This window comes from Canis aureus, chromosome 5 (genome assembly GCF_053574225.1).
Source record: "Canis aureus isolate CA01 chromosome 5, VMU_Caureus_v.1.0, whole genome shotgun sequence".
In the NCBI taxonomy this organism is placed as follows: Eukaryota; Metazoa; Chordata; class Mammalia; order Carnivora; family Canidae; genus Canis; species Canis aureus.
Genome location: NC_135615.1, coordinates 1501997 through 1527232, shown reverse-complemented (window position 1 = coordinate 1527232; position 25236 = coordinate 1501997). Strand labels below are relative to the sequence as shown.

Sequence of the window (25236 nt, the reverse complement as noted above, 5' to 3'; positions counted from 1 at the left end):
TCCTTAACCTAGAATGGTTATATTTTTAAGCTAAATTTTTATTATATTATGCAGAATTGAATTATTTCAAGGAAAAATAGGTTATCATTCCTAGATTCCTTGATTGAGGTGTACAATTTTGAAAGGAAAGTAATTAGGGCAGCCCCATGGCTCAGCGGTTTAGCACCGCCTTCAGCCCAGGGTGTGATCCTGGAGACCCGGGATCGAGTCCCACATCGGGCTCCCTGCGTGGAGCCTGCTTCTCCCTCTGCCTGTGTCTCTGGGTCTCTCTCTCTCTCTCTCTCTCTCTCTCTCTGTATCTCTCATGAATAAATAAATAAAATCTTTAAAAAAAAATGAAAGGAGAGTAATTAAATGGTTTGTTATTAAGTCGCCAATTAATCAGTGATTGATACTCTCCGTATGCTCAGAAGCTACTTGGGCCTTCTGTAAAGATATAAAAAGATCTGATGCTGTTCCTTGCCTTTGAGGAATTTATAATCTGGCTGTGGATATAAGATTATCAATATTAAAAACATGGAGAGAACAGTTTAGCAAGAAACTCTGTGCTACTTCTTGCACATATAATCGTGTTTCTGAGATGGGAGAGTTTAGAATAAAGGCTAGAGTAGTTTGGGAAGTTCTCATGAAGAGTCTTAAACTGGGTTTTAATATTTCAATGGACCTTACTTCCATCAACAGGAGGATGAGGGACGGCAGGAATGTTCTGAGCAAAGGCAGTGATGAGGATTAGAGAAGAAAATGGATTAGCTGGAGTATACTGTTAGTAAGAGGAAATAAAATTAGATAAACAGGGTGAAACCAAAATGAAAGTCTCAAAAGCTGAATGGAGACTCTTTATATAGTCCTATAAATAATGGAGAGCCATGGAAATTTTCTAAAGCTCTGTCTTTTATTACTGTGGTAAATATACATAACATAATATGTACCATTTTATCTATTTTAAGGATACGATTGAGTTGTGTTATGTACAATCACATTACTGCTCAGCCATCATCACTATCCATCTCCAGAGCTTTTCGTTATCCCAAACTGAAACTCTGTAAGTGTTAAACACCACCTCCCTGTTCTTCTCTCCTACTGGCTCCTGGCAACCACCATTCTACTTCCTTTCTTTATGTACTTGACTATTCTAGGTACCTCATATCAATGAAATCATACAATATTTGTCTTTTTATGTCTGACTTATTTTACTTAGCAGTGGAAGATTTTTGAGCTTAAGAATGATACCGCAAAAAAAAAAATTATGAAAAGTGAATTGGCAATTTTGCATGGTGTAGATTGACTAACTACTGGGGTCTGACTGGCCAGCCAGACCATATAGCACCCTGGCCAGGAGGGCATAGACCAGGATGGTGCTGAAGGAAATGGTGACCACAAGGCAGAGCCAACATACCTTTTTGTTGTTGTTGCTGTTAACAAAATATGACAGGTTTTAGTAGCAGAACAGGAATGCAAAAATGTAAAATGGGGATAAACAAGATGACTAGACAGGAACTAGCTTGGTGGCTCCACTGGTTAAAACACAGAGTTTGATAAAGGGATTCAGTGTCAAGGGAAGAGGACCGTTTGGATTTGGACATGGTACATTTGAGATGACAGTGAATATTTGTGTGGAAAGCTCCTAATACAGTTAGAAAGAGGGGTGGGCAGGATAGCATCCTGCTATTGACATTACTGATTTCACATCTCCAGCCTGTCATACACTGAACTTCTGTTGGGCAGGACCTGTGCTGGATCTAGGGATAGATTCTAGATACCCAAGGGACTGGAACATCAATACTTTGACATTAAATTTGGAAGAACTCAAAAAGGGGGAAATATATGCCCTTATGGAGGACTGTTTTTTATTGGAACATGGGTGTGGGAGGGGGGTTCTTAAAGTATAGAAGGAAGGTTTGAGGGAGGGAAGGCTCTGGCTTAATGTCAAATGATCCAGAGACTTAAAAATGTATGTGAATGGGTACAATGTTCCTATTCAATCTGTGGTATTCTGTTTCTAGGCATGGAGACTCATAGAAAATCATCTTACATCATCTCTTTCCCTTCACCCTCTAGATTATCCTTGCTCTGGCATGCTGGGTATGGTGTCTGGACTTATCTCTGACTCCCAGATAACAGCATCAAACCAAGGAGAGAGAAACTGGATGCCTGAAAATATTCGCCTGGTAACCAGTCGCTCCGGCTGGACACTGCCACCCGCGCCTCACCCATACATCAACGAGTGGCTCCAGGTGGACCTGGGGGAAGAGAAGATTGTGAGGGGCATCATCATTCAAGGGGGGAAGCACCGGGAGAACAAGGTGTTCATGAGGAAGTTCAAGATTGGCTACAGCAACAATGGCTCAGACTGGAGAATGATCATGGATGACAGCAAGCGCAAGGCTAAGGTGAGGTCCAGGGATGAGAGCGGCTGCTGGGGAGGAAGTCTTTTCTCGTGTCGTTGACTTAAATCAAGGATCTCCAGCATTTTCCTGAAGATATATGACTTTGTATTTCTTTAAGCCATGACATCAGTGGAGGTGTTTGATGGTGTTCGTAGGACCCCATTCTAGCGAAGCCAGGAATGAGGTGCTAAAGGTGGTATCTGAGAGCAACACAGAATCGCATATGCTGATCACCTTTCCTTCCTCAGTGGACAGTGGAAAGCTCAACACTCAGGAGACAGGGTGGCCCAGATGCTGGGGGCTTGGAGGCTGACAGGACAACCCAGTAGAAATTCAGAATCTCTCTGCAGATTCTAATCGGTTAGCCTCCCCTTCCCCATCCCTTTCCCCTTCTCTCATTCATCCCTTGTTTAAATGGATTTGTTTGTTTTTACATTTTATTTTATTTTTTTTAAGATTTTATTTGTTCATCAGAGACACAGAGAAAGAGGCAGAGACACAGGCACAGAGAGAGGCAGAGAGAGAGAAGCAGGCTCCATGCAGGGAGCACAATGTGGGACTCGATCCCCGGTCTCCAGGATCATGCCTCGGGCCGAAGGCAGGTGCCAAACTGCTGAGCCACCCAGGAGTCCCTGTTTTTACATTTTAATTATCATGACATACATGTAACATAAAATTTACCATCTTAACCTTTTCAAGGTGTACGGTTCAGTGGTGTTAAGTACATTAATACTGTTGTGCAACCAATCTCCAGAGCTGTGGCATCTTGCAAAACTGCAACTCTATACCCACCGAGCAAGAACTCCCATCCCCCTGACCCCCAGCTCCTGGCAACCACCATTCCACATCCTGTCACTATGAATTTGACTTCTCTAGGAGCCTCATATAAGTGAGATCATACAATGTGTGAGCCTTTGTGCCTGGCTTATTTGACTTAGCACAGTATGCTCAAGTAGTAGCATGGGACAGGATTCCCTTTCTTTTAAAGCTGGTTGATGCTCTGCTGTATGCACGTACCACATTTCACGTATCCATTCATCCACGGATGGACACTGTCAGGGCTTCTGCTTTTTGGCTTTTGTGAATAACGCATCAGTATGTTTTTTATTCATTGGAATCTTTTGAAAAACAATTGGCTCTTGACCCAGTGAAAAGAGAGCTATTCCAATAGTCACAACACATGGTATCTTTTAAAAAAAAAAAAAAAAAAAAAAAAATATATATATATATATATATATATATATATATATATATATATTCTTTAGTGATCATGTTTTAGTTAGACTGATAGTCAAACTTAGTTGCATTTCCTGAGCACACAACACCAACCGGGAGAGGACATCCAGGAGTATGTTGGGTGGCCTGAGAGCTGGTTTGAGTTTGAAATAAGTAACACCAGAAACCATCCATTCTGTAAGCACTGTGGGAATGGCCTTCTGCTGATGGTGCTTCTCACACCCAATACAACTGGCTTCCCATCGTAGCCTTTCCACCACTGCTTCTCCTAGGACCTACTCCTTTTGTGAAAAGCTCCCTGCCCACTGGTGGGAATGTTATCCTTGCTCCCACTCTAAGCGAGTTTGGCAGTGTGGCTTGATAATGGTGCCTCAGGCCAAGGGCGTGGCAGGAAACAAAAGCCTGCCAGTGCAGCCAGCTCCCCCTCTGTCCAGATGTGGGGCTCTGCAGAGACCACCTGTCCCCTACAGGCCGTGGTCACACCAGTGTAGTGGGCCACTGAGAGTTAGGATGCTGTCAGAAATGTAAGCATTTCTCTCCCAGTCTCACCTCTGCTTAACTTGTGGTTTCTAAAACATTTCTAGTGGATTTTTTTTAATCTACATACAGCTCCTCTCTTTATTGTGTTCATTTTGTTTGCCCCTTTTATGTCTGCCTCTCTTGTTTTGATAAAAGAAAAAGTAAAATAAACATCAAAAACTGGAGTTCCCCTAAGAGCCAATCTTTTCTAGGACAAGGGGCCTTCTGACTTTATCACGAAGTGTGAATGTGCCGCACATCAGCCTCATCCTGGAGCTGGTGCTGTGGTGATATGTTCTTCAACACGAGAGTTCTATGAGAGAAAGAAAACAAATCACCGTATGCTTTGGATAAGATGTCTCATCACCTCTGCAATTAAGTCTAAATCTATCACTCTATTGTAGTACATTGCATATAGAATCCCCCCTGGAAGCCAGCAAACAGTTTTCAATTTTAACAACAACAAAAACTCCATTCATGAGTCTGTGAGATTTTTCTCCTAAAATATTATTTTATCCATCATTATCATCTTCCTATGATATTTAAAACCACAAAAGCATCTAAATTATTTAACACAGAGCCTCATCTGTGATTCCTGACGTGTCCTTCTCCTGAAATAAAATCTTTAAGATGAAAAAGGACACTGGTAAAACCTTCAGTTTAGGAGCAGTACATATTACTAAATTGTATAATGATATTTAAAACATACTATATTTAAACTTACAAATGAAGGTCACCTGCTTAGGATGCCAAGTACCTTTTTTTTTTTTTAAGTCTTTATTTATTTATTCATGAAAGACACAGAGAGAGAGAGAGGCAGAGACACAGGCAGAGGGAGAAGCAGGCTCCATGCAGGGAGCCTGATGTGTGGGACTCAATCCCAGGACTCCAGCATCACACCCTGGACCAAAGGCAGACGCTCAACTGCTGAGCCACCCAGGGATCCCGCCAAGTACCTTTTATGTAATACTAGAATGAGTACTGGGTTTTATGAATACAACAGCACTTCGATGGATTTAAAATCCTGTATACCTGCTCCTCACTTCCGACCCTCAAGTAGCATGTGATGGACAAGGTATATCAGAGTATCTGAATTAACTGGACTTCTCAGAAGCAGATAGACCTCAATACTCAAAGCCCTCTTCTTCTAAAACATGATTAGTAAAAGGACACTAAGATATTTCATAAACAACCTTATGTTAACAAAGTTAGCCCAGTTCCATATGGCTCTTTACTGCTAATATTCTTCCCACCTCATCACTGACAGCTTTTATAATGTTTTTACATTGTGCTAATTCATTACTCAAGTTAAAATTAGAAAAAGAGCCCAGGATTCCATAACTGCAACTGCTCTTTCCTATGATTATTGGAGTGCTGTTAACATAGACAGAACAGCCATGTGTACTAATGTTGTTTTCATTATAATTAGACCTCACTGGTGACACTTAACTGGGCCTCACAATAATGTATGCCAGATTCTCAATTATTGGAAGCAAACGTGTTCTATCAAGAATGCGGAACCCCAATAATGAATTTACTCTTGAAAATAATGGAAGGAATCTTTCAGGGAAAGAAGCAGGTCTATGTTAACCATGTCCCTTTAGGTTCCTGGAGACTTTTCCTTCTAGAACTCAGAGAACCTCTGGTCATGTTATATCCGACCCAATCTATCTTCTCTTACATACATGCACATTTTGCCCTGATATTTCTGCCACTGAATGATCACATCTTTTGCTGGTTTATGACGTCTTGACTCAACAGTTGGTGTAGTCCCTGCTCTTGACTGACATGATCTGGGGCTGACCATTCACTGAATCTAATCTACCCAGTTTGGTGGCCCAAGCAACGCTATATTTAAGGAAAAATTAAGGAAACTAAATATGTGACCTTGATTATAGACCTCAGTTTCCCCTTGATTATAGACCTCAGTTTCCCCGAATTTAATGAGATTAGTCTCGATAATTTCTAAGGGCTAAGACACCATAAGGGTGTGGTGCCAGGCACCAGTTAAGACTGCCTAGGTTTGAACCCTGGCTCTAACACTTATTGCACATATAGCCATGGACAATTGCTCAACCTCTCTGTGCCTCATCTGTAAACTGAGGTTAATGATAGAATCTACCTCATGGAGTTGTCTTAAGGATTAAATGAATTCATGTATTTTAAGCACTTAGAACAATGTTTTGTGCCAATAAACATTATGCAATGTTTGTTGAATAATAAGACACTCCTAATGGTAAGGTGATTTGATTTTTCTAACCCCCCTCCCCACCTCCCATCCTGAACAGGATTAAGAATGATGTTGAGAGAAGAGGAAATAAGAAGGCTTATCTATTTCTTGCAAAAGTTATTGTTCCATTTTCTTATGATTCCACTCAAGGATTTTGACCTTCCTGTCAATGTGAAAAGGGAACTAAAATAATTAAGTAGCAGCACTGGCAATGGGTGGCCTGGCTCCGGAAGAATGACAGTGTCTTCACGTTAGGCATGGACTTCAATAAGAGGAGCCCATTCACGCTGCAGTTCAGCCTGGCATCAGGCCCTCACTCGGTAGTTAGGACCCTTGTTATTTTCCTGAGACGAGAAGGTCTTTTATCTACAAATGCCTCCAACTTGTTGTACTGCTTCAGTAAATAGTAATTTCAGTGGGTTGGAAACACCCCAGTTCCTAACTAAATAGCTCGTGCACTACACTAAATTTAATATCTCCTCCCCATCTTCCTCCACCTCAAAGAGGCGGTAGAAGTGTCCCTTCTCCCAAGCACATCAGCCTCATGTCTCATTAAATCCTCAGCTTCTGGGATAGCCTCTGCATGTACTCCACAAAGTTTCTGAGAAATGACACGTCACTTCTTAGAGAAGCTTTAATTGTTTTTTTTTTTTTCTTCCCCCTATCTCATTTATGAAAGAAGTGTCAGCCATTTACCAAGGGGTGGGATGGGGTCTATTTCTCTGCTTTATTAAGCTTCCCAGAGGAGGGACTCTTCTGCCAAAAGGGAGGTTTTATGGATGATGGTGTTTCTCCTATTTCACAGTCTTTCGAAGGCAACAACAACTACGACACACCTGAGCTGCGGACTTTTCCACCTCTTTCTACACGATTCATCAGGATCTACCCTGAGAGAGCTACTCATGGAGGCCTGGGGCTAAGAATGGAGCTGCTGGGCTGTGAAGTGGAAGGTAATTACATTTTCCAGAGTCCCTTCTACTTCCCCACTTCTTAAATCTCTTTCTTCATGCTTTTGTGCCTCTGATGGTGCTGCTGCAAATTGCCAGCTTTTTCCCCTGGGTGAGCCTGCCTCTGCATCTGCCGGTACATGAGGCTCAATATTCCAGCACCCTCCACGAAACAGTGCCTTGTGTTGGTTGTTTGCAGAACTCTCCTCAGATTCTGAGTTGCCTCCTTTGATTTTTTTTTTTTAATAATTTACTGAGGTGAAATTCACATGATATAAAACTCACCATTTTTAAGTGAATAATTCATTGTCACTTAGGAAAGACATGCACAGTTATTTATGCAACCACCACAATGTTCGTCCCAAAACATTTCCATCACTCCAGGGTAAAACCCCACACCCATGAAGCAGTTTCCCCTTGACCCCTGGAAACCACCAATTCCTTTGACTTTCTTAGTGTTGTTTCAGGCTGATGCAGAGAAACAAATCTTTACGTGAGATAATATTATACCTGATCATGCGGTGAAGGTCCGTTTAAGGATATTATTGCATAAACTTATCATATGAAAGTCATACCAAGGACAAATTCATTTCACTCACTGACCTCAGAACTGCACTCAGCTCTGCCTTTTTATCACATAATAAGTAAGAGGAATGTTTGAAAAACTGACGCGATGGTTGTTTATTGTACCATCGAATGCTTTTCGTGCATTAGAATTCCCATCTGCCTTAGATTTGGTCATAAATGAGTAACCAACTTTTCCATCCCCATAAAGGTCTTCCTCCAGGCTAGCTCAAAGGATGGCTATTGTTGGTACCCAGATGTTAATCAATCGAGCATATGCTCATGGTTGTTCTGAAGAATGCTTTTTAATATCACCTTCTTGTGGTTTCAAAATTATTTGTGTTTTGAGCTACCCAAATATAATTACATTCTTGAGCACATTAAACATCATAAAACTTTTCTTATGCACTAGAGAATCTTAAGATATAAATCACCATACTGGTGAATAATTCATAGCTACTTTTGTATGTATTTATTTTAAAGCAGGCCATTATCTCCCATTCTTTATTGTGTAGTTGTTTCTGAATCTGGAGTCACTTCTCAGACCTCTGAGTTATCTAGTCACTATCAACCCAGGCTAAGAATGACTATGTGCCAGGACTTTGGCAAAGAAACCGAGAAAAAGGAGGGACAAGCAGATTGAAGAGCAACACAGATTTAAGAGGTGGAATGAATGGTTGGTTGAAAAGACTGAGGCTGGTGGCAGTTTGCCAGTTGTAGTGAGGTAGAAATGGTTGGTGAAGAGATTTGCTGCAGATGTTTCCAAGTGCTCACAAAAGTGAGGAAGTTGCCCCAAGCAGCCGTAAGAGAAGTCAACATCCCGGGAAAGTAATGTCAGAGCTTTTTGACACAATTGGTGAAAGGGAGTGGGCTTTTTTTTCTTCCTTAAAATCATTAACAGGCCCTTAGTTAGTATCTGCTCTGTGTCTCCTGGTCTGGAAGATTCTCAGCCTTGCACGCGTGGCCATCTTACTTTAGGCTAGCATTTATGAGAAACAATTAGAGAATCACAGAAGAGAAAATATATTCAAGCAGTAAAATTGGGAAATAAAAATTATTCACTTTCTACCTTTTCACTTTAAGCCAGGCCCTACCCCGGACTGCTTCCAATGAGGAACTCCACCTCTATAAATACCATAAGGAATGCAAATGAACAGAGAGTTTTAAGTACTTAAAAGTGGCACATAACTCAGTGAAGACAAGCATCTGGAATGCCAGGGAGGATTCTATTGATTCAGTGATGGCGACAAGTGGAGCCCAGAACGTGCAGACATTTTACGCAGTCTACACTGCATGCCTAGACTGTGTACACATTCTCTATATGTGCTGATTTCCTAGTTATTACTGGCGTGTGTTCTGGGCAGTTGGGGAAGTAAAAAATAGCTCTGTTTCTATATTTGTCATAACTCTGCTCACTAATTAAGCACAATAACAAACAGTATCAAATTTTTGTTGAGAAAGAAGCAGTTACTGATACAGTCCTGCTGGCCAGAAGCTCTCAGAGAACAGGCCCCCCTGCTCCTGGTATCTTGTCTGGTTCTCAGACTTCAAGAAAACTGTACGTTACCTCAGGTTCTGTAAAATGAAATGTAATGCCTAAAACTGTAAAATATTAAACAGATTGCAGGAATGAGTGACAGGCTGAAAATAATAGACCAAACTAAATTTAAAGAACTTCAAAAGCAGTCTTTGATTAATGTTGGCTACCTTTCAACAACAAACTCAGAGATACAGGAATACCTGCCAGGGTTGGAATGTAGTCCGCCCAGCAGTTCAGGGAAAATGACCCCGGGATATCTAAGACAACTCCTCTCAAACACCTGCTCCAGAGGGGGGCGGTGGGGGGGGGGGTCCCAGGTTGAGAAGCTTACTTAAAGGGAAATGGAATCAGTCAAAACAATTAAAAAAAAAAAACAGAATAGTACTATAGTAAGAGAGAATCTTGAGACCCCCTTTTAGGGAAAAATTATGATACGAACTTAGCAAATGCTGAGAATGTAAAAGAATTCGTGTGACAAGTGAGTTCTCTAGCACACTGGAAATGAAAAGACAACCAGTTGAAGCAGAATCTCCATCATCAAAGTTCTCAATTCCAGGGTCATGAATAAATAACCAGTGAGAGAATTCAAGCACTGTTCAGAAAAAGGATGTTTATGTAGATAACAATGTATAAAACGCTAAGGCAGCCTACTCTCCTCAGCAGATATGGATCAAATACCAAACAGAGCAGTCCCCAATGCACTCTGCCAAATCCAAGTATATTTAGCTCCTGAAAGAGAGGCAAACCATGCTCCCAGCCTGCTTAGGACGGATTAGAGTTTTCTGCAAAGGTGTTAGCAGATTCCAAAGCCAGAGCCCTGCGAATACATTGCAGAGGTGTGAGATCATAATCCTTGGATCTTGTTTCAGCACCTACAGCTGGTCCAACCACTCCCAACGGGAACCTGGTGGATGAGTGTGATGACGACCAGGCCAACTGCCACAGCGGAACAGGTGATGACTTCCAGCTCACAGGTGCAGAAACCATCTTCATCCCATTGCTGTGCCATTTCAGTCATATTGTGGTTGAGACCCGGCTAGACATTTGTTTGTGTTTGCATAACTCCTCCTCCTCCTGGCTGGCGGTGGTCCTGTGGTGAAGGAGCTGCCGATGCATCCTTTCTTGCCCGGTGCCGACCTGCCACCGCCATTCAAAGCAATCATCTAAGCCGTGTTCAGAGCCAGAGGCTAGGATGCTTTTAATCAAATACAGATTTCTCCATGGCTAAATGTGCTAAACTCATCCTCATCTTCAAAGCCCCACCCCCATAACACATGCACCACCCATACATAACCACACACTTTCGAATGTTTATTTTCATTTTCTAACAAGGTTAAGATGTTTGGAGTGGAACCTTTACCCAACTAATTGATTAAATCGGGCTTATATTCAAAATGCAGCTTTTAAGTTAGAATTTTGTAAATCATTTGACATTAAAATTTACAAAGGCAGAATTAGTTGTTATTTCACATCAGGAACAACTAACAAATGTATCCGGGAGGTTGTGTCCCAAATTCCTCACTAATTAAGAGTATTACTCCATAGCATTTTTAAAACCCTCAGAGAGAGACCTCGTCTTCTACTGGGAGTGGCAGAGGAAATATTAGACAACTGGGGAAATGGGATTGTACCACTTGGAAATGGGCCAAGGTGGTAGGATTTTCACACTATTGTGGCCAAAATCACCGTAGGACTTTTACTGCCACCTGGGTAAAAATGCAGTTTCATATAGCATCTGACTCTCATTTTAGATTAAACATGAGCTCTTGGCTGCAGATCTATATTTTTGTCCAGAAGGGACTCAGACAGCCCACATAATTAATTTCCATGGGCAAAACTGAAGGCATTACCATGTCACTTCATAACAGTGCCATGTTATTGGCTAAGGCATTAATGTAAAATCTGGAAGGAAACACCCCACTGTACATTTCCAATTACTTCAAAAGCTCTCCTCTGAAGTGACAAGAGAGCTCGGCACTCAGATAAATAAGGGGTAAAATCTAGCTCAGAAATTCAGTGCCATGAACCAGGTTTCCATTTAAATCCCAGCTCCTAAGGCTGTCTCCCTCCAAGTTCCCAGGATAATTGCTTATAGTCATAGGGCCAATAAATGTTACTATGGGTTTTTTAAAACAAATCTTGTCTGTAAGTAGCCACGAGCCACAAAAATTAATTAATGCAGAGGCATTTTCTTTGTGCGATATCAAGTTCAACTGAAAACCCTACAGCTGGTGTGAAGAACAGAGTACCATTCTGTGAACCAGGCCCTGTGGAACTTTCCCTAGATTGCTTATAAACAGCCTGCCACAGACCTCAGGACTTTTGTGGGCTCTGTCACACATCCGTAGTGAAATTCCTCATAAAAAAGAACGACTATAGTCATCACAGTATATACCCTTTCAATTGCCCTCTTGTGGAGAGGGTTCTTTTCTTTATAAACCCTAAAGTGGTCAGTTAATATTGATTAGAAACAAAGCCTCAGATTTACTCCTCGTATCAGAACAACCAACCTTCTCATTTTTGCATCAGTTCATGACTGAATCAATTGAAACTAAAGCCCTTGAATGAAACAGGGCAAGTATGTTAGCCTGGAGGAAATTATGTATGGCAACAAGTAGCACACCACAGAAAATGGGTCATTTATACTGGAAACACTGACAGTCCTTTAAAAGGATAGGGTTACAGTTTATCTACAGCATTTAAAATCTTTTATTGGTTAGATAGAAATGAGGTCTACTTTTTTTTTTTTATGTATTACCATGGCAAAGAAAAAGTCATTTTCTCAAGCCAGACCATTTGTCTCAATTTTTCTGTAAATATATGCATATATTAAGAACTTCCAGAGGTCTTGATAATGCCTGTTCCATGCTCTCATCAAGAAGAGATGATTTCAGAAAGAATCTCATGTTTCAAATTTATTTATTGCATTAATGGCCATTTTGGATTGTGTTTTTGTCTTTGGTTTTTTGTTTTTGTTTTTGTTTTTTTACTTATTTTGTTTTATGAAGCTCTTTGTTATCCTTTCTCTGAGAAAGGGCATGCTCATGTGTAAACGTTTTTGTGAGAAGCAAAAGCCTCCCCTAACCCAGGTATCCTCTCACATGGGAATGGTTCACATCCTAGGCTCTCACACAGCTCTGCACCATCCTTGCTCCTCCTGTTCCAGGCTTTACTGTTGGAGCCTCAAACTTGGCACGTTGCGTGTAATGGAGCCAAACAAAAAGCAGCCTCACTTTAACCCTGTTAGGAGGGAATGTGGAAATCAGGATGAAATTAGGATGAATGCTCTCTCTCGTGCGGTATTTGGTTCTTTCATGCAGATGGTGTCACTTTAATTTCTCCTCCCGGGGCGACAACTTTGAATATAGTGGGAAATAAGGACTTTAGCAAAATGCTCATTACTTACAAACAACACTGAATTTCAGGTGAACTGTACTGAACGTATGGAAATGAGCAGAGGTTTCGCTCTCTTCCATACTTCCTTGCCAAGATGAAAATTCACCCCTGAATTTACTCATTTGCAAATGCCTTTGAAGTCAATAGATAATGCAGTCGGTTTCAAAGGTACCAGGAGGCCAAATTTCACATTGGATCTGGGTGTACCCAACAGCAGAATTTGGTTCCCAACCTATAACAAAACTGATAATGCATATCGGTCTTAAAAAGTGAATTTTCACCTTGAGTCTTTGTCCTGTAAGACCACCGGGAACGGAACGCTAATGTATGCTGGCCTCTCTCCAATTCTGCCATTATAGATTCACCTTCTTAACCCATAATATATATAATTCCTTCTTCCTAGCGCCTGCCTCATTGAGGCCAGGCACACGTGTGACCACTCATCCAGCATATTTACCGGGAGAGCAAGGGTAACATGACTTGGTGCTGCAGTCAATTAGCTCCAAAATCTTCATACCATCCCAAGAGCACGATTTTACAGCTCTCTGCTTTGTAATCTGGATGATTTCTGATCTGTGGAAGCTGCAGGGTAAAACTAGGGCCTGGCTAGAATAGAGATGATCACACAGATCTTTATTGAACAAAACTATTAGAAGGCATACAGTGGCACCTTATAAGCTTCCTCCAGAGCTTCCCATGATACTCATGAGCCCACCCCATGCCCTTCCCCAAAGGGCAACTCTTGGGGTGACAAACAGATGATCTCTGACCATAACAGATACACATAAGGGGAAATGGCTTTCTCAAAACATCCAAGTAATGAACAGCAAACCAGTGTGTCCCATACTCAGTGGCTTATAAGACTCACCTGAGAAACTTTCAAAAATTCAGATGCCAAGGCCTTACCTCTGGAAATTCTGGTTCTGTGGGGCCTGGGGAGGATTCGTGGATTGACAACTACAGCTTCAAGGCGCTCAGGTGACTCTTATGGTTGACAAGTTCCAGAACACTACTTTAAAACAGTGGTTTAATGAGCAGAAAATGGAAGCGCCAAGATGCAAAACAAAAGAGGGTGAATCACATGGTTCTGTCACCAGGAATCCCAAAGTTGACCCCAGCTGATTGGAAGCCCCCAGTGTCCAGGGTATTGTTTCGGCCATCTCCTAGTGCTCCGGGCCTATGAGGCAGTGTGTCTCCCTTTGCCTTTTTCTGTGGTTTCTCCAAATCACATAGTGCGCAGAGTATTTGCCCTCAGGGACACTAAACAACTGCAGCAGCTGAAGAAAGGAGGAGCTGCTGCTGCCCACTTCAGCTTTCTGATTTTAAAACAGATTGTGGGGAGCAGCCCTGCACCTCCCTGAAGGCTGGCACCTGAGACCTTGGGAAGCTGTCTGCGGCTTAGAGGCCCAGGTCAAGTTTAATTCCTAAGTCACTGAGGATGTGTGGAGGCTTTTGCTTTTCACAGTTAGGGTTGTGTAGCACACTTAGCCTGGGAACCAGGGAATGCCCTTAGAACCGAGTCTCAAACTCTCCATACCACCTGGATGCTTGGTGAATGCATGTGTCAAGTAAAAAATCGTGGCTTATTTGCACTTGATCTTGTGGTGGGCAAAATCCAAGTAAAAAGACAACCACAGGGGGAATGAAAGGAAGGATTTTCTCTGGGAAATGTTTACCTCTAACAGATGTAGGAAGCATATAGCATTTCGTTACTGTGTATTATCCACAAAGCTTCCTTTTCCTGATTTTTGTGTGTTACTTATTTTTCGCTTTGCAGGTGGTACCACTGTGCTGACCACAGAAAGGCCAACCGTGATAGACAGCACGATACAATCAGGTAGCAAATCAAACAGAAAACGGGGTAGATTTCGTGTGCGCCCCCCTCCCCCCGTAAAGTAGCCACATTAGCCGGGCTTCTCTGTTTCGGTTTCTCTCAAAGTCCTAGAAGAGAGATGCCGCGCAGCATCTGGTCTCCAAGCACGAGCCATAAATATTGCTTTCCTTCCATCCACATGTATATGCAGCAGGGAGTGAGGTTTCCTTCTCCATCAGTAATTGCCAAATGGTGACAATCCCAGCTCTCGCCGGAAGGAACTGGATAACATACTTTGTTTAACGCAGCACATCTAGGACACGGACTGTGTTTGCAAACTCCAGGAGAAGGAAATCTCGCAGGCAGCAGCCTGACTATTTATTTTCATCACAATTCTACAAAACCGAGACAGGCAAAGTTTGTCAGTTTTGCCTGCCACGGAGCTGGCAGTTTGACAACAGCGTTTCCAGTGGGCGTGCCACGAAATGGGGTGCGGTGCGGTGCGGGGAGCCGGGGCTGTGATCGTTGCGCCCTCGGGGGGCAGCACCTCCGTATCCTTTTATTCATAGATGAGCCTGATGACTACAAACCCCTGGCGCCTGTTCCTCGGGGACCAGCCCGCAGTTCAGCGGCAGCCTCCCCGCCCCCATCTTTTGTGTTGTGTTAGTGTCCTGCAGAATTCCTCCCCACGGACACAGGACACACACGAAGGGAAACAAGGGAAACGGTCAGTGTGAGCAATCAGAGGTTTCAAATACTTTAAAGTTAATCATTAGAAGAGGGTGAGCAGGTCAGTTTTCCAGCTTCTCCCATTTCCTTTGCCGAAGCCCACTGAGCCTTGGCCTCCGCAGTCATTTATTAATGGGGCATGTGGTGTATATCAGTGTTTCCTCGACAGTAGGACACTCCCCGGCGAGGCAGACAGCAGAAAGGCCTCCTCTAATTAGTCTGCTTCCTTAAAGAACACCGTCACCGTTGACCTGATTAAACTGCAAAACAAACTTCCCTTCCCTCGAACTTCACCCCGAGTTCCCCTGCCCTGTGCTCAGGTGGGTAGAATTCCTGTGACCCCGCAGCTCACGCACCCCCAGCTGCCAAAAGGTGAAACAGAAGAGGTTCTGTTCCCCTGAATTCGGAAAACACGACAGTCCAAGGGGACATCTTTTCGAGTTCCGAGCGTTCCGAGCTGTGGCCTTCAGGGGTTGCGTCACCACCCTGGTGGCCTCTCGCTGGCATCCTGCCTTCCTCCGCCTTGTAGGGTGCTTCTCTGTGGGGTAACCATCAACTGGCTCTCTGGGAAGGGGGCCAAGGTGACAAGCTGAAGTTCATTGTCACTTTCTGGCTAAGCCAGGGTTCAGGACAGTTCAGTGATCTAGGGATCATTGAAAAACGTTAAGTGAGCCAGAGCTCTGGAGACAATGGGAAGGTATACACCAGATTCCACAGTGGGATAATGTCCCCTGGACGCTAAAGTTCAGCAGCGACTTCGTGAACGCATTTGGTTTGTGCATGAGTTCAAGGGCCAGCCTTATACCCCATCCCGTGGGCTGACTGCAGTCAGGGCACAGATGTATAGATCCTGAACCAGTGAGACCCACAGCCACCACCATCTGATCCAGTCTATGGCAGACCACAGAACTTACTGATAGAGGGTGTCTGCTCCCATTTTGAGTTCCACAGTCAGCCCAGAGTCCTTTATAAATCACTCGATTTCTTGTTTTTCCATGGCCTGAGTCACGAATCTGCCTCCCCGTCTTTGTGGATAATGGACCGTCTGATCTTCCTTGAGGAGTTCTGTTCATTACCGCCTTCTGACTAAGTCAGAATAGTTCGTGAGGCCCTGAGCGTGCATCAAGTCAGAGGCCAAGTCTAACTTTGAGGTGTTCACCCAGTGGTCGGACCCACCTCTCTGATAATTTGATCCATACTGTTCTGCAGGTTTCAGATTCTTCAGGCATCTTTACAGGCAGTATATTGAACTTCTAAACTGTCATCTAATCTGATTTTGCTGAAGCCATTATAGACTCAAACAGAGTCTTAAGATTTCATTTTTGAGGATCCTTATCAATATAATAAACTCGTGGGCATATAATACTCATATACTGATTTGATGCATCTGATTGTAATCAGATGCATCAAAGCCTATTAATACTCTACCAGAAAATGATGAGAAATCCTGCATTTTCAATCCAGCTCTCCCTGCTGAACCTCTCTCACTCTGAGGATCTTCAGAGGCTCCTAGAGCAGCTCAAGGTCTGTTGGCAACCTGTGACTGCATGGGCCTGAGCTCCTCCACTTATTTGGCCTGAAAGACCAGTCTGAGAGTAAGCTAGTTAACATCTTCAAAAGAAGTTTGGAATACCAGATTCCAAAATTAAATCCTTGTGCATATACGGTGCTAATGATTCAAATGCCGGCAAGATAGTTTCCACGAACACAGCTGGTACTGGCACACAGCGGCTATAAATTTGTTTTAAGTTCAGAATATTGTTTCCTGCTATTTTTAAGAGTCAAGAAGGGATTTAGCCAGATTATTCCCAATGAATTTAATGAGAATTGTGCAGCCACAGGGCCTGGGTAATATTTTGAAGACTGAAAGGTCACTGGTCCTATACATGTATTTCATTCATCAGTTTGCTTTTTTTTTCTCTTTCTCTCTCTCCCCCTTTCTCTTCTGCTTCTGTTCTTCTTTCTTCCTCTCTCTCTTTCTTTCCATTTATTTCCTCCCTATAAATGTGTGTGTGTGTGTGTGTGTGTGTGTGTGTGTGTGTATGTTATGGGTTTCACCTGTAGCCTTTCTGGCCAGGCTTGCATTGTCAACATTTTCTTACTCCTAACCCCTCCCCCACCATATGCTTGGATTTAAAAAAAAAAAAAAAAGGAAAGACTATTTCTTTTAAATTAACAAGATTGCCATAGATTATATGACTAGGGCAAGAAGATGAAAGAGTAGCAAAATACAAAACATTAGAGCAGATCATCTTGTTAAAGTCGTAGGATTGGAGAAAACATGAGAAGGTCAATGTGGCCCACCGCTCAACGCAGCTGCAGAAATGCTTGAGTCCTCCTTTCAAAGGAGGCTGTCCTATGTCCTGGTCATTAGCAACACATCCAAACTCATATATTTTATGATGTCACCAGAATATTAAGAGCCAAAATAATGCATGGTGTGGTTTCTATTCTGTACAATAAATTTAATGTATTAAGCAGAAATACAACCAGAAATGTGTGTGCTGTAATGGCTCGCTGCCCTCCTGCATGTGCATGTCTTATAAAGTACATTGAAGGAGGAAACCCAAAACCACACACATATTAACATTTTCCAATATTAACATTTTCTAACATGAGATTATGCAACAGTACATTCCAGGTTCGTGGGTGTTGGCATCCAAGGTTGCTCAACCATTCAGTGGCTGTTCAATTGACTGTAGTTCATCTGCATAATTCAATCTTGCTGCTCAAGAGTGTGGTAAATTTTGGGGAGGATTTCTCATGCTTTATAAAGCCCTATTTCATGGCTATGATAAGCTAGACATGAAATATCTCTCTCCGGTGACACCATAGCTGTGAAGTACAGCCCTTTCCCACTAACTGAAAGTGCACATGTTATACACAACTTGTGGCTCGCTAGTTACTTTTCCCAACTGGCTCTGCGCCCCCTTTGGGAGGTCTCATTGTCATTGTAAGGGAGAATCCATCCTGCTCGGTTTTGACATTCCTTCCAAAATTTTCCATTAGCATTTGCAAAGGGTTCCTTGGAAACTAAAAAATGCAAAGTAAATCATCCTGATCTCTTAAGTAAATCTTCCCATTAAAATCCCTCGGGCCATTATGGAAGTGGGGGAGGGGTCAGGCTGCCAGAAGAAAGCAAGTTTGTGTTGTGTTAAACACAGACCAAGTTAAAGAAAAGATCAAAACAAGATAGGGACTCAGCCTGACCCTACTACAGCGTACCATACTATACCTCCCTTATTGTACATACGGAGTTGTTCTGAGACATATTCAAGATCAATTGGCAAGATATCCTAGGCACCTTCCTCTCCGTTTCAATGCTGCCATCTTGTGGACTACCCACACGCAGTGAGAAGCAGTGACCTTCCTTCATTAGAGAAACCAGCCACTTTGTGTGTTTAATTTTATGTAGGGGGAAAGACTGGGGCTGACAGAAGCACAAGAATTTTATCTTTAAGATTCTTCTAATTATTAGCTTCAGTTTACTGAAAACAAATTCCAAGCCACAATGATTTCATTTCTTTCACACTTAAAAAGTTAAGTTACTTCTTAAAAGGGGTGGGGGGCTGGAGTAAAAAATAAAGCTATAGAGGCTTTTAAAAACACCACAGTCAAATAGCACCTTGTAGAACACACAAGACAAATCATTCCTGAGAATCCATTCATACTGTTTTCAAATTCCAAGAGAAACATTTTTTTGAACATTAAAAAAATTTTTTTAAGTGGACAGCTCTTTAAAACTGCCTTGGCAAGCAATAAATAAATAAATAAATAAATAAATAAATAAATAAATAAATAAATAAAACTGCCTTGGCTTTTACATGAACTCGCATGGAGGTTTTCATTTACATGCAAATGTTTAAATTCTCTAAAAAAAAAAAAGCAGAAACTTACACTTCGAATTAATTAACCTGATACAAAGCACAGGAGAAAAAAAAATAACCTTACGAAATGCTTCAGAGATCTGGCATAAAGAGCTGAAGCATTACCCTGTGTGGTGAGAATACAGATAGCCTCCAGGATAAGACATCCAGCCAAGTCACATTTCTAGACTTTTGAGGTTCACGGGTCAATCTGTACTTAAGATTCTTTCATTGGTGGATATCAGTCTATGATTTATCCTCAAAAACAGAGTATCTTTCATATTAAATGTTGTGGGCAGGAGGAGAACGCGATAGATGTAATACATATGCTTTGGAAAGTAACCTTCCTGGAACTTTTATGTAAAACCATTTGACAGACAGTCCATAATCTTTTTAAAGCTCGATAAAAAAAAAAAAAATCCGAAACGTGATTTTGCAAACATTTTGACATCTCCATGCGTGTTTTGAGTTTCCTGGTAATCCCAGATTTTGTGGCTTTCCCAGAATTTGGAAACAGACGTTAAGTTATATAAATTGTGCCTTTCGTGAGCGAATTAAGGGCCTTTCTGACCTAAATGATTAAATGTGTCTTTCTCTGCTTGTCTCTATTTTTCCTTTCCTCCCACTGCAGAGTTTCCAACATATGGTTTTAACTGTGAATTTGGCTGGGGTTCTCACAAAACTTTCTGTCGTTGGGAGCATGACAATCAGGTGCAGCTCAAGTGGAGTGTGTTGACCAGCAAAACTGGACCCATCCAGGATCACACAGGTAATGGAGAGTTCACTGCGGCCCCGCTTCTTTGAATTAGAGAAGGTGTTACTGTGGAGGGTGTCTGGGGTCTGTGAGATTCAGGGTGTTAGGAAATACTACCAAACATTCACTTGCACTTTCATTTCCTGGAATTACCAAGATCTCCTTTCCTGGAAGAGATGCTCCTACACCCAGTAGCAGAGAAGGCTGATGAAATCTGGCAACTGGTGGCCTCTTGGAAAAACAGCAAACTGGGCAAAGCTTTATGTGTGAATGACTACCTGTTGTATACTTTTTCTGCACCGTTTTCATGGAAATCTCAAATACATTCAAAAGTAGAAAAGCCTCAGTGAAATGAACCCTCTATGGATATAACCCAGTTTAAACAAGCACCAAATCATAGGGCTCTTATTTTATCTCTCTCACCCCTGAATCTGGATTATTTTGAAGCAAATCCAGGCATATGTCATCTCATTTATTTTGCAGCTAAAGAAACAATAAGTAAGCCTAATGCTTGCCCTCCCTTGACCCTTGAAGTGGACGTGGAACGAGGTGGGGTGGGATTCTTCTTCTTTTGATTGTCAGTCTGGCCCCTTTTTTCAGAGCAGGTGGAAATCTCACCCGGCCTGCCCCACCTCCGGTCTTACTTTCCTACTAAGATTAATTAGTGGCAGAGGGTTGGGCTGGGGGTCCAGTGGGGGCTGACAGCCACTCCAGTGAACTCTTTATCCACTGCCATCCTGTTGTCCTCTTAGTCATTTTGTCTTGGAGTTTGAGGTGCTGCGTAAAGATACGGTGGTGTCCTACAAGGCCCACATATACACATGCTCCTGCACACCCACAGCACTCAATGGGCGGACTTCAACCCGACTCAGTGAAAGTTACAGGACTGTTCCCTCAAGAGGTGGCTTCCCAGATGATACCCTAGAGGGACATCTGCTGATGCTGACAAGAGCTCTTTAAGCCAAAGTCCTCCATGCTGGGTTTTGGATGAGTGGGTCAGTGGGCCAATGGATTAGCCGAGGGCATTTTATGCCTTTCCCATTTTGTCCTTCACTTTTTTCCTACCAGTGAATATAACCATTAAGTACGTTGAATTGGCTGCCTTCTACCACAGCTACCTCTTTGCCTAATGAGAATGACAAGGAAATTGGATAAAATTGGACTCCTTCAATTCTGAGACACTTTCAATTGAATCTTAAGACAAGCAGTTTTAGAAAACTTAAAATACTTTGACTGTAAATGGCATTGTACATATAAATGGCATCAAATTAACCAAATGCAATTAGCTGAAATGAAGGCAGTAATGGTGGAAAAATTGATGCAAAGTGAAGCAAAATGGCTCAGTAGGATCTGACATTCAAAGGAGGTTAAAAGCTATGTTAGCCAGAGACAAAAGATAAAAGGCTTGCAGAAGTAAAGTGCTAATTGAGAAAATGAAGACAGAGTTCCTGACCCCGAACTCTGATAAAACCCCTGAAAGGAAAAATATCAACGCTTTATGCGTTGGAGTATCAGAAAAGGAGGGCTTGTCTTAGAGTAACAGCTGAGAAGTGCGATTCCTTCAGAAGGATTTGTCTCTTTTGTTCTCCCATACACCCAGATTTGCTTGGCTGTGGTACCAGGTCTGCCCTGAAGAGAAAAAGCCTCCTACAGCAATAGAAACACAAGCATTTGCTGCGCGCGAGAGGGGTGAGCCTGACATCTGAAAGGCAGGAACTTGTTAACATAAAAAAAAAAAAATCTAAATGAAAAGAGCCCTACACACAGCACACATGCACACAGATGACATTAGGCAGTACTCCACACTTTGCAAATCAGTTATGGAGATTTCTTTAAATTAGCACTGTCTAGGTTAAATATGCTGCTGTTCACTTTTGAACTTCGCTGAAAGAATCCCACTTGGTTTTCTGCATTTGGCTTCTAAGAGGGAAGCTACGTACCTCCTTACAGAGGATTCCTGAAGCCCACCATCTTCCCTGGTTCACTGAACAAGTGTTATTTGAGGAGCCCCGTTACTTGTGAGGTGCTATACCAGGCCCCGGGGATACAGGAACAAAGGAGGGTTGGCCCTGCCCCAGGAGCTCAGGGTCTGGCTGTGGGCCGGAAGTGATTGCTCTGCAGGTGGAGTGAGCAGCGACTGGGAAGATAACACTGGGGGATCAGAGAAAGTTCTGCCCCTGAGAGTGTAAGCTGGCATGCACAGAGGAGGAGAGATCGCAGGCGGTGTGGTTGGACAGGCTCCTCTGTGAAGTGGTTAGATATGTGGCAGGGGTGTGTGGCCCTGGGTGCCCCATGAAGAAGTGTGGCTAGGCTGACGGTAGCGAGGAGCTGCTGACAAGCTCCATGCACAGGAGCGACATGAGCATGTTTTGAAAAGACCGCAGCAGTGTGGGGGCCAAGGTCAGGGGAGATTTCTCAGGTCATCTTCCTCCCTCTACCCATGTCCAGTGTCCTCCTTCTTCCACCTGTTCTCCGGCTAGCCAAAAGAAACCTCATGGGCTCCGTAGATGTGCTTCTCCTCGGCAGCATCTCTAACTTCAGTGTTTTTCTCTAAGAATGGGGATATTGGTCACAGACGCAAGATGGGTGCCTTTTTCACCCATGCCTCTCTGTGGGCTGAGACCCTACTCACCCCGGTGAGATGGCACTGTCACACGGATGGGGAACCACCACTTGGTAAAGTAGCAGGAGAAAACAAACCCCAAGAGCAACAGCATCTGCGCGGTCATTGCGTGGGTGCTCCATAAAGAGCGTCAGCCATGCTGCTGCAGCTGTGGATTTTATTTCCACCCTCCTTTTATTATTCCATCTGTCGGTTTTCTTAAGAGGGTTTTGGTGCAATCTCACGTAAGCAGCCAGGTGAGAGTAACAAGCTGCCCGCTGACCCATCCACTTCCACCAGCACACTGTTGACACAGGCCAGAAGACACAGGATGTGCCCACATGTGCACAGTGAAAGACTATCTCACAAACACTCAAACCCCTTGGGCAGCAAACAAAACATCCTGCTGCCCACTGAGGCCCAAGCATCAGATTCACACTTACATCAGGTGAGACGTTAGAGTCGATATTTCTATTTGCAGAGCAAACAGTGAAACATGAGTTGTGTGTGTAGACCAGGTGGTGGCAGGAGGAAATGTTCCCACTGGGGGTAATTAAAAGCAAAGCCAAGAGTAAGTCCTTGCAGCTCGGCAAGTATCTACGTTGCCAAAATGGCACATCCTAATAAGCCTCAAAAATGCAACCTTGCCTCTCCTTGAACCAGAAGCCCACATCAGACAGGAGCGGGACTTGCAGCTGAAATTCAAACTCTCAGGTGCATCTAAGGAATTTGTAAGCCGTTAAAATAAACTAGGGAAAAGTCATCTGAATTTGTGGGAAAAAGAAGATCACTAGATTATTTGGGAAAACTGCAAATCGATTATTATCAAGCAATTCTAGTATCATCACTCAGCTGAGATGATAAATAAGAACACATCTAAATTATTCCATGTAATGTCTGTGTTCGTATCAGTGCTGCTGAAACGATTTTAAAGTTGCACGAAAACAGGTCTGCCCTCTGCTTTCAATGTGCTTGCAATGACGCAGAGGCCAGGTGGGGCCGTAGCCCCTGTCCATGTGACAGTGCATTCCACATCACAACCATAGTGTCTGAATGAATACTGCCTTGCAGCCTTCTCCCAATCAAACACCGGCTCCAGAGGCTCGGGGTGCAGCCTTCGGTGCCAAAGAGGTCCCCAACAACTGCACACCCTTCCCTTCCCACCGCTTATTTGGGTTCCTGGTGCTCAGCCCAGGAGAGCAAAATTGAGTCTTGGAAATTGAAAGAAGGGACGATGGAGTTGTAAATGTGGCCACTCCCCCTAATCTGGTTTTTTGTCACAGCAGGTGATGGCAACTTCATCTATTCCCAAGCAGACGAAAACCAGAAAGGCAAAGTGGCTCGTCTGGTGAGCCCCGTGGTTTATTCCCAGAACTCGGCCCACTGCATGACCTTCTGGTATCACATGTCTGGCTCACACGTGGGCACACTGAGGGTGAAGCTGCACTACCAGAAGCCAGAAGAGTATGACCAGTTAGTCTGGATGGCCATCGGACACCAAGGAGACCACTGGAAGGAAGGGCGGGTCCTGCTCCACAAGTCTCTGAAGCTCTATCAGGTGTGTGGTCTCCTCCACCACCCCTGCCACCCCAGAGGAGGGCAGCTCTTTCAGGGGGAAGGGGATAGTATTTTGAAGATTACGTAAATGAGACATGGGAATTATTCCAATGATTATTTCAGGTGCCTCCCAAGTCTGGGATTTTGCTGCGGTCATGATACTGAGCTGATGATACTCTCAGCAGCATAGTTCCATCTCCAAGATTATAGGAATAGAACCAATTTGCTGTGAAAGAGGGGAGAATGCTACTTTATAATCTATTTCTGGGTTGTCACAATGAACATTCCTTTTATTGGCTGCTCCCTCTGGTTTTAAATTTTGGATTATAAAATGAGAGTGTTAGGAGAAGTTTTATGCCATCACCAGGCAGTTTTTTTTTTTTTTTAAGATTTATTTATTTATTTATGATAGACAGAGAGAGAGAGAGAGAGGCAGAGACACAGGCAGAGGGAGAAGCAGGCTCCATGCCGAGAGCCCGACACGGGACTCGATCCTGGGACTCCAGGATCGCACCCTGGGCCAAAGGCAGGCGCTAAACCGCTGAGCCACACAGGGATCCCCTCACCAGGCAGTTAACACAGATTGATGAGCAAAACGAGTGCTTAGATGAAATCTCATGATTTTAATTTATGTGCCATAGATTGAACTGAACAAGCATTTGTAAACACTGCTATTCGGGACCAAACATTTCAGTACCGTAAAAATTATCTCATTTTGTTAGGTGATTTTTGAAGGCGAAATCGGGAAAGGAAATCTTGGTGGGATTGCAGTGGATGACATTAGTATTAACAACCACATTTCCCAAGAGGACTGTGCAAGTGAGTATGAACTACTGTATAAGCCAGTGCCAGGCTTGCTCAGGGCATTAAGATTTTCATGCGAGGGTTTTTGTCTTGCTCATTTAAACTTAGAATTTCAATGTGGGTTCTAAGCACATCATATGAAATGCATACTTTGGTACAACACGCCATAAAACCAGGTCAGTTTGCCTTTAGCTACTCCATTCTCTAACCTAGTTCATTTGGTGTCTGATTGGTACCTGCAAAACCATGTAAATAATGTGGAATCAACCCAAAAACCATAGCTAAGAAAAAA

General features: G+C 43.0%; 1 protein-coding gene across 4 annotated transcripts in view; it reads left to right on the top strand.

The window, feature by feature from the left end:
• NRP1 (neuropilin 1) overlaps nucleotides 1–25236 on the top strand; it is a 137397-nt gene that overhangs the window by 105111 nt on the left and 7050 nt on the right. The window contains exons 9-15 of one of the 4 annotated variants that reach the window (XM_077896551.1): nucleotides 2059–2390; nucleotides 7178–7322; nucleotides 10293–10376; nucleotides 14597–14656; nucleotides 19859–19996; nucleotides 23867–24141; nucleotides 24863–24959. In XM_077896551.1, coding sequence (XP_077752677.1) covers nucleotides 2059–2390; nucleotides 7178–7322; nucleotides 10293–10376; nucleotides 14597–14656; nucleotides 19859–19996; nucleotides 23867–24141; nucleotides 24863–24959 — 1131 coding nt within the window. Of the gene's footprint in view, nucleotides 1–2058; nucleotides 2391–7177; nucleotides 7323–10292; nucleotides 10398–14596; nucleotides 14657–19858; nucleotides 19997–23866; nucleotides 24142–24862; nucleotides 24960–25236 lie in introns of all 4 variants that reach the window. The other 3 variants (XM_077896552.1, XM_077896549.1, XM_077896550.1) reach the window with 3 other exon arrangements.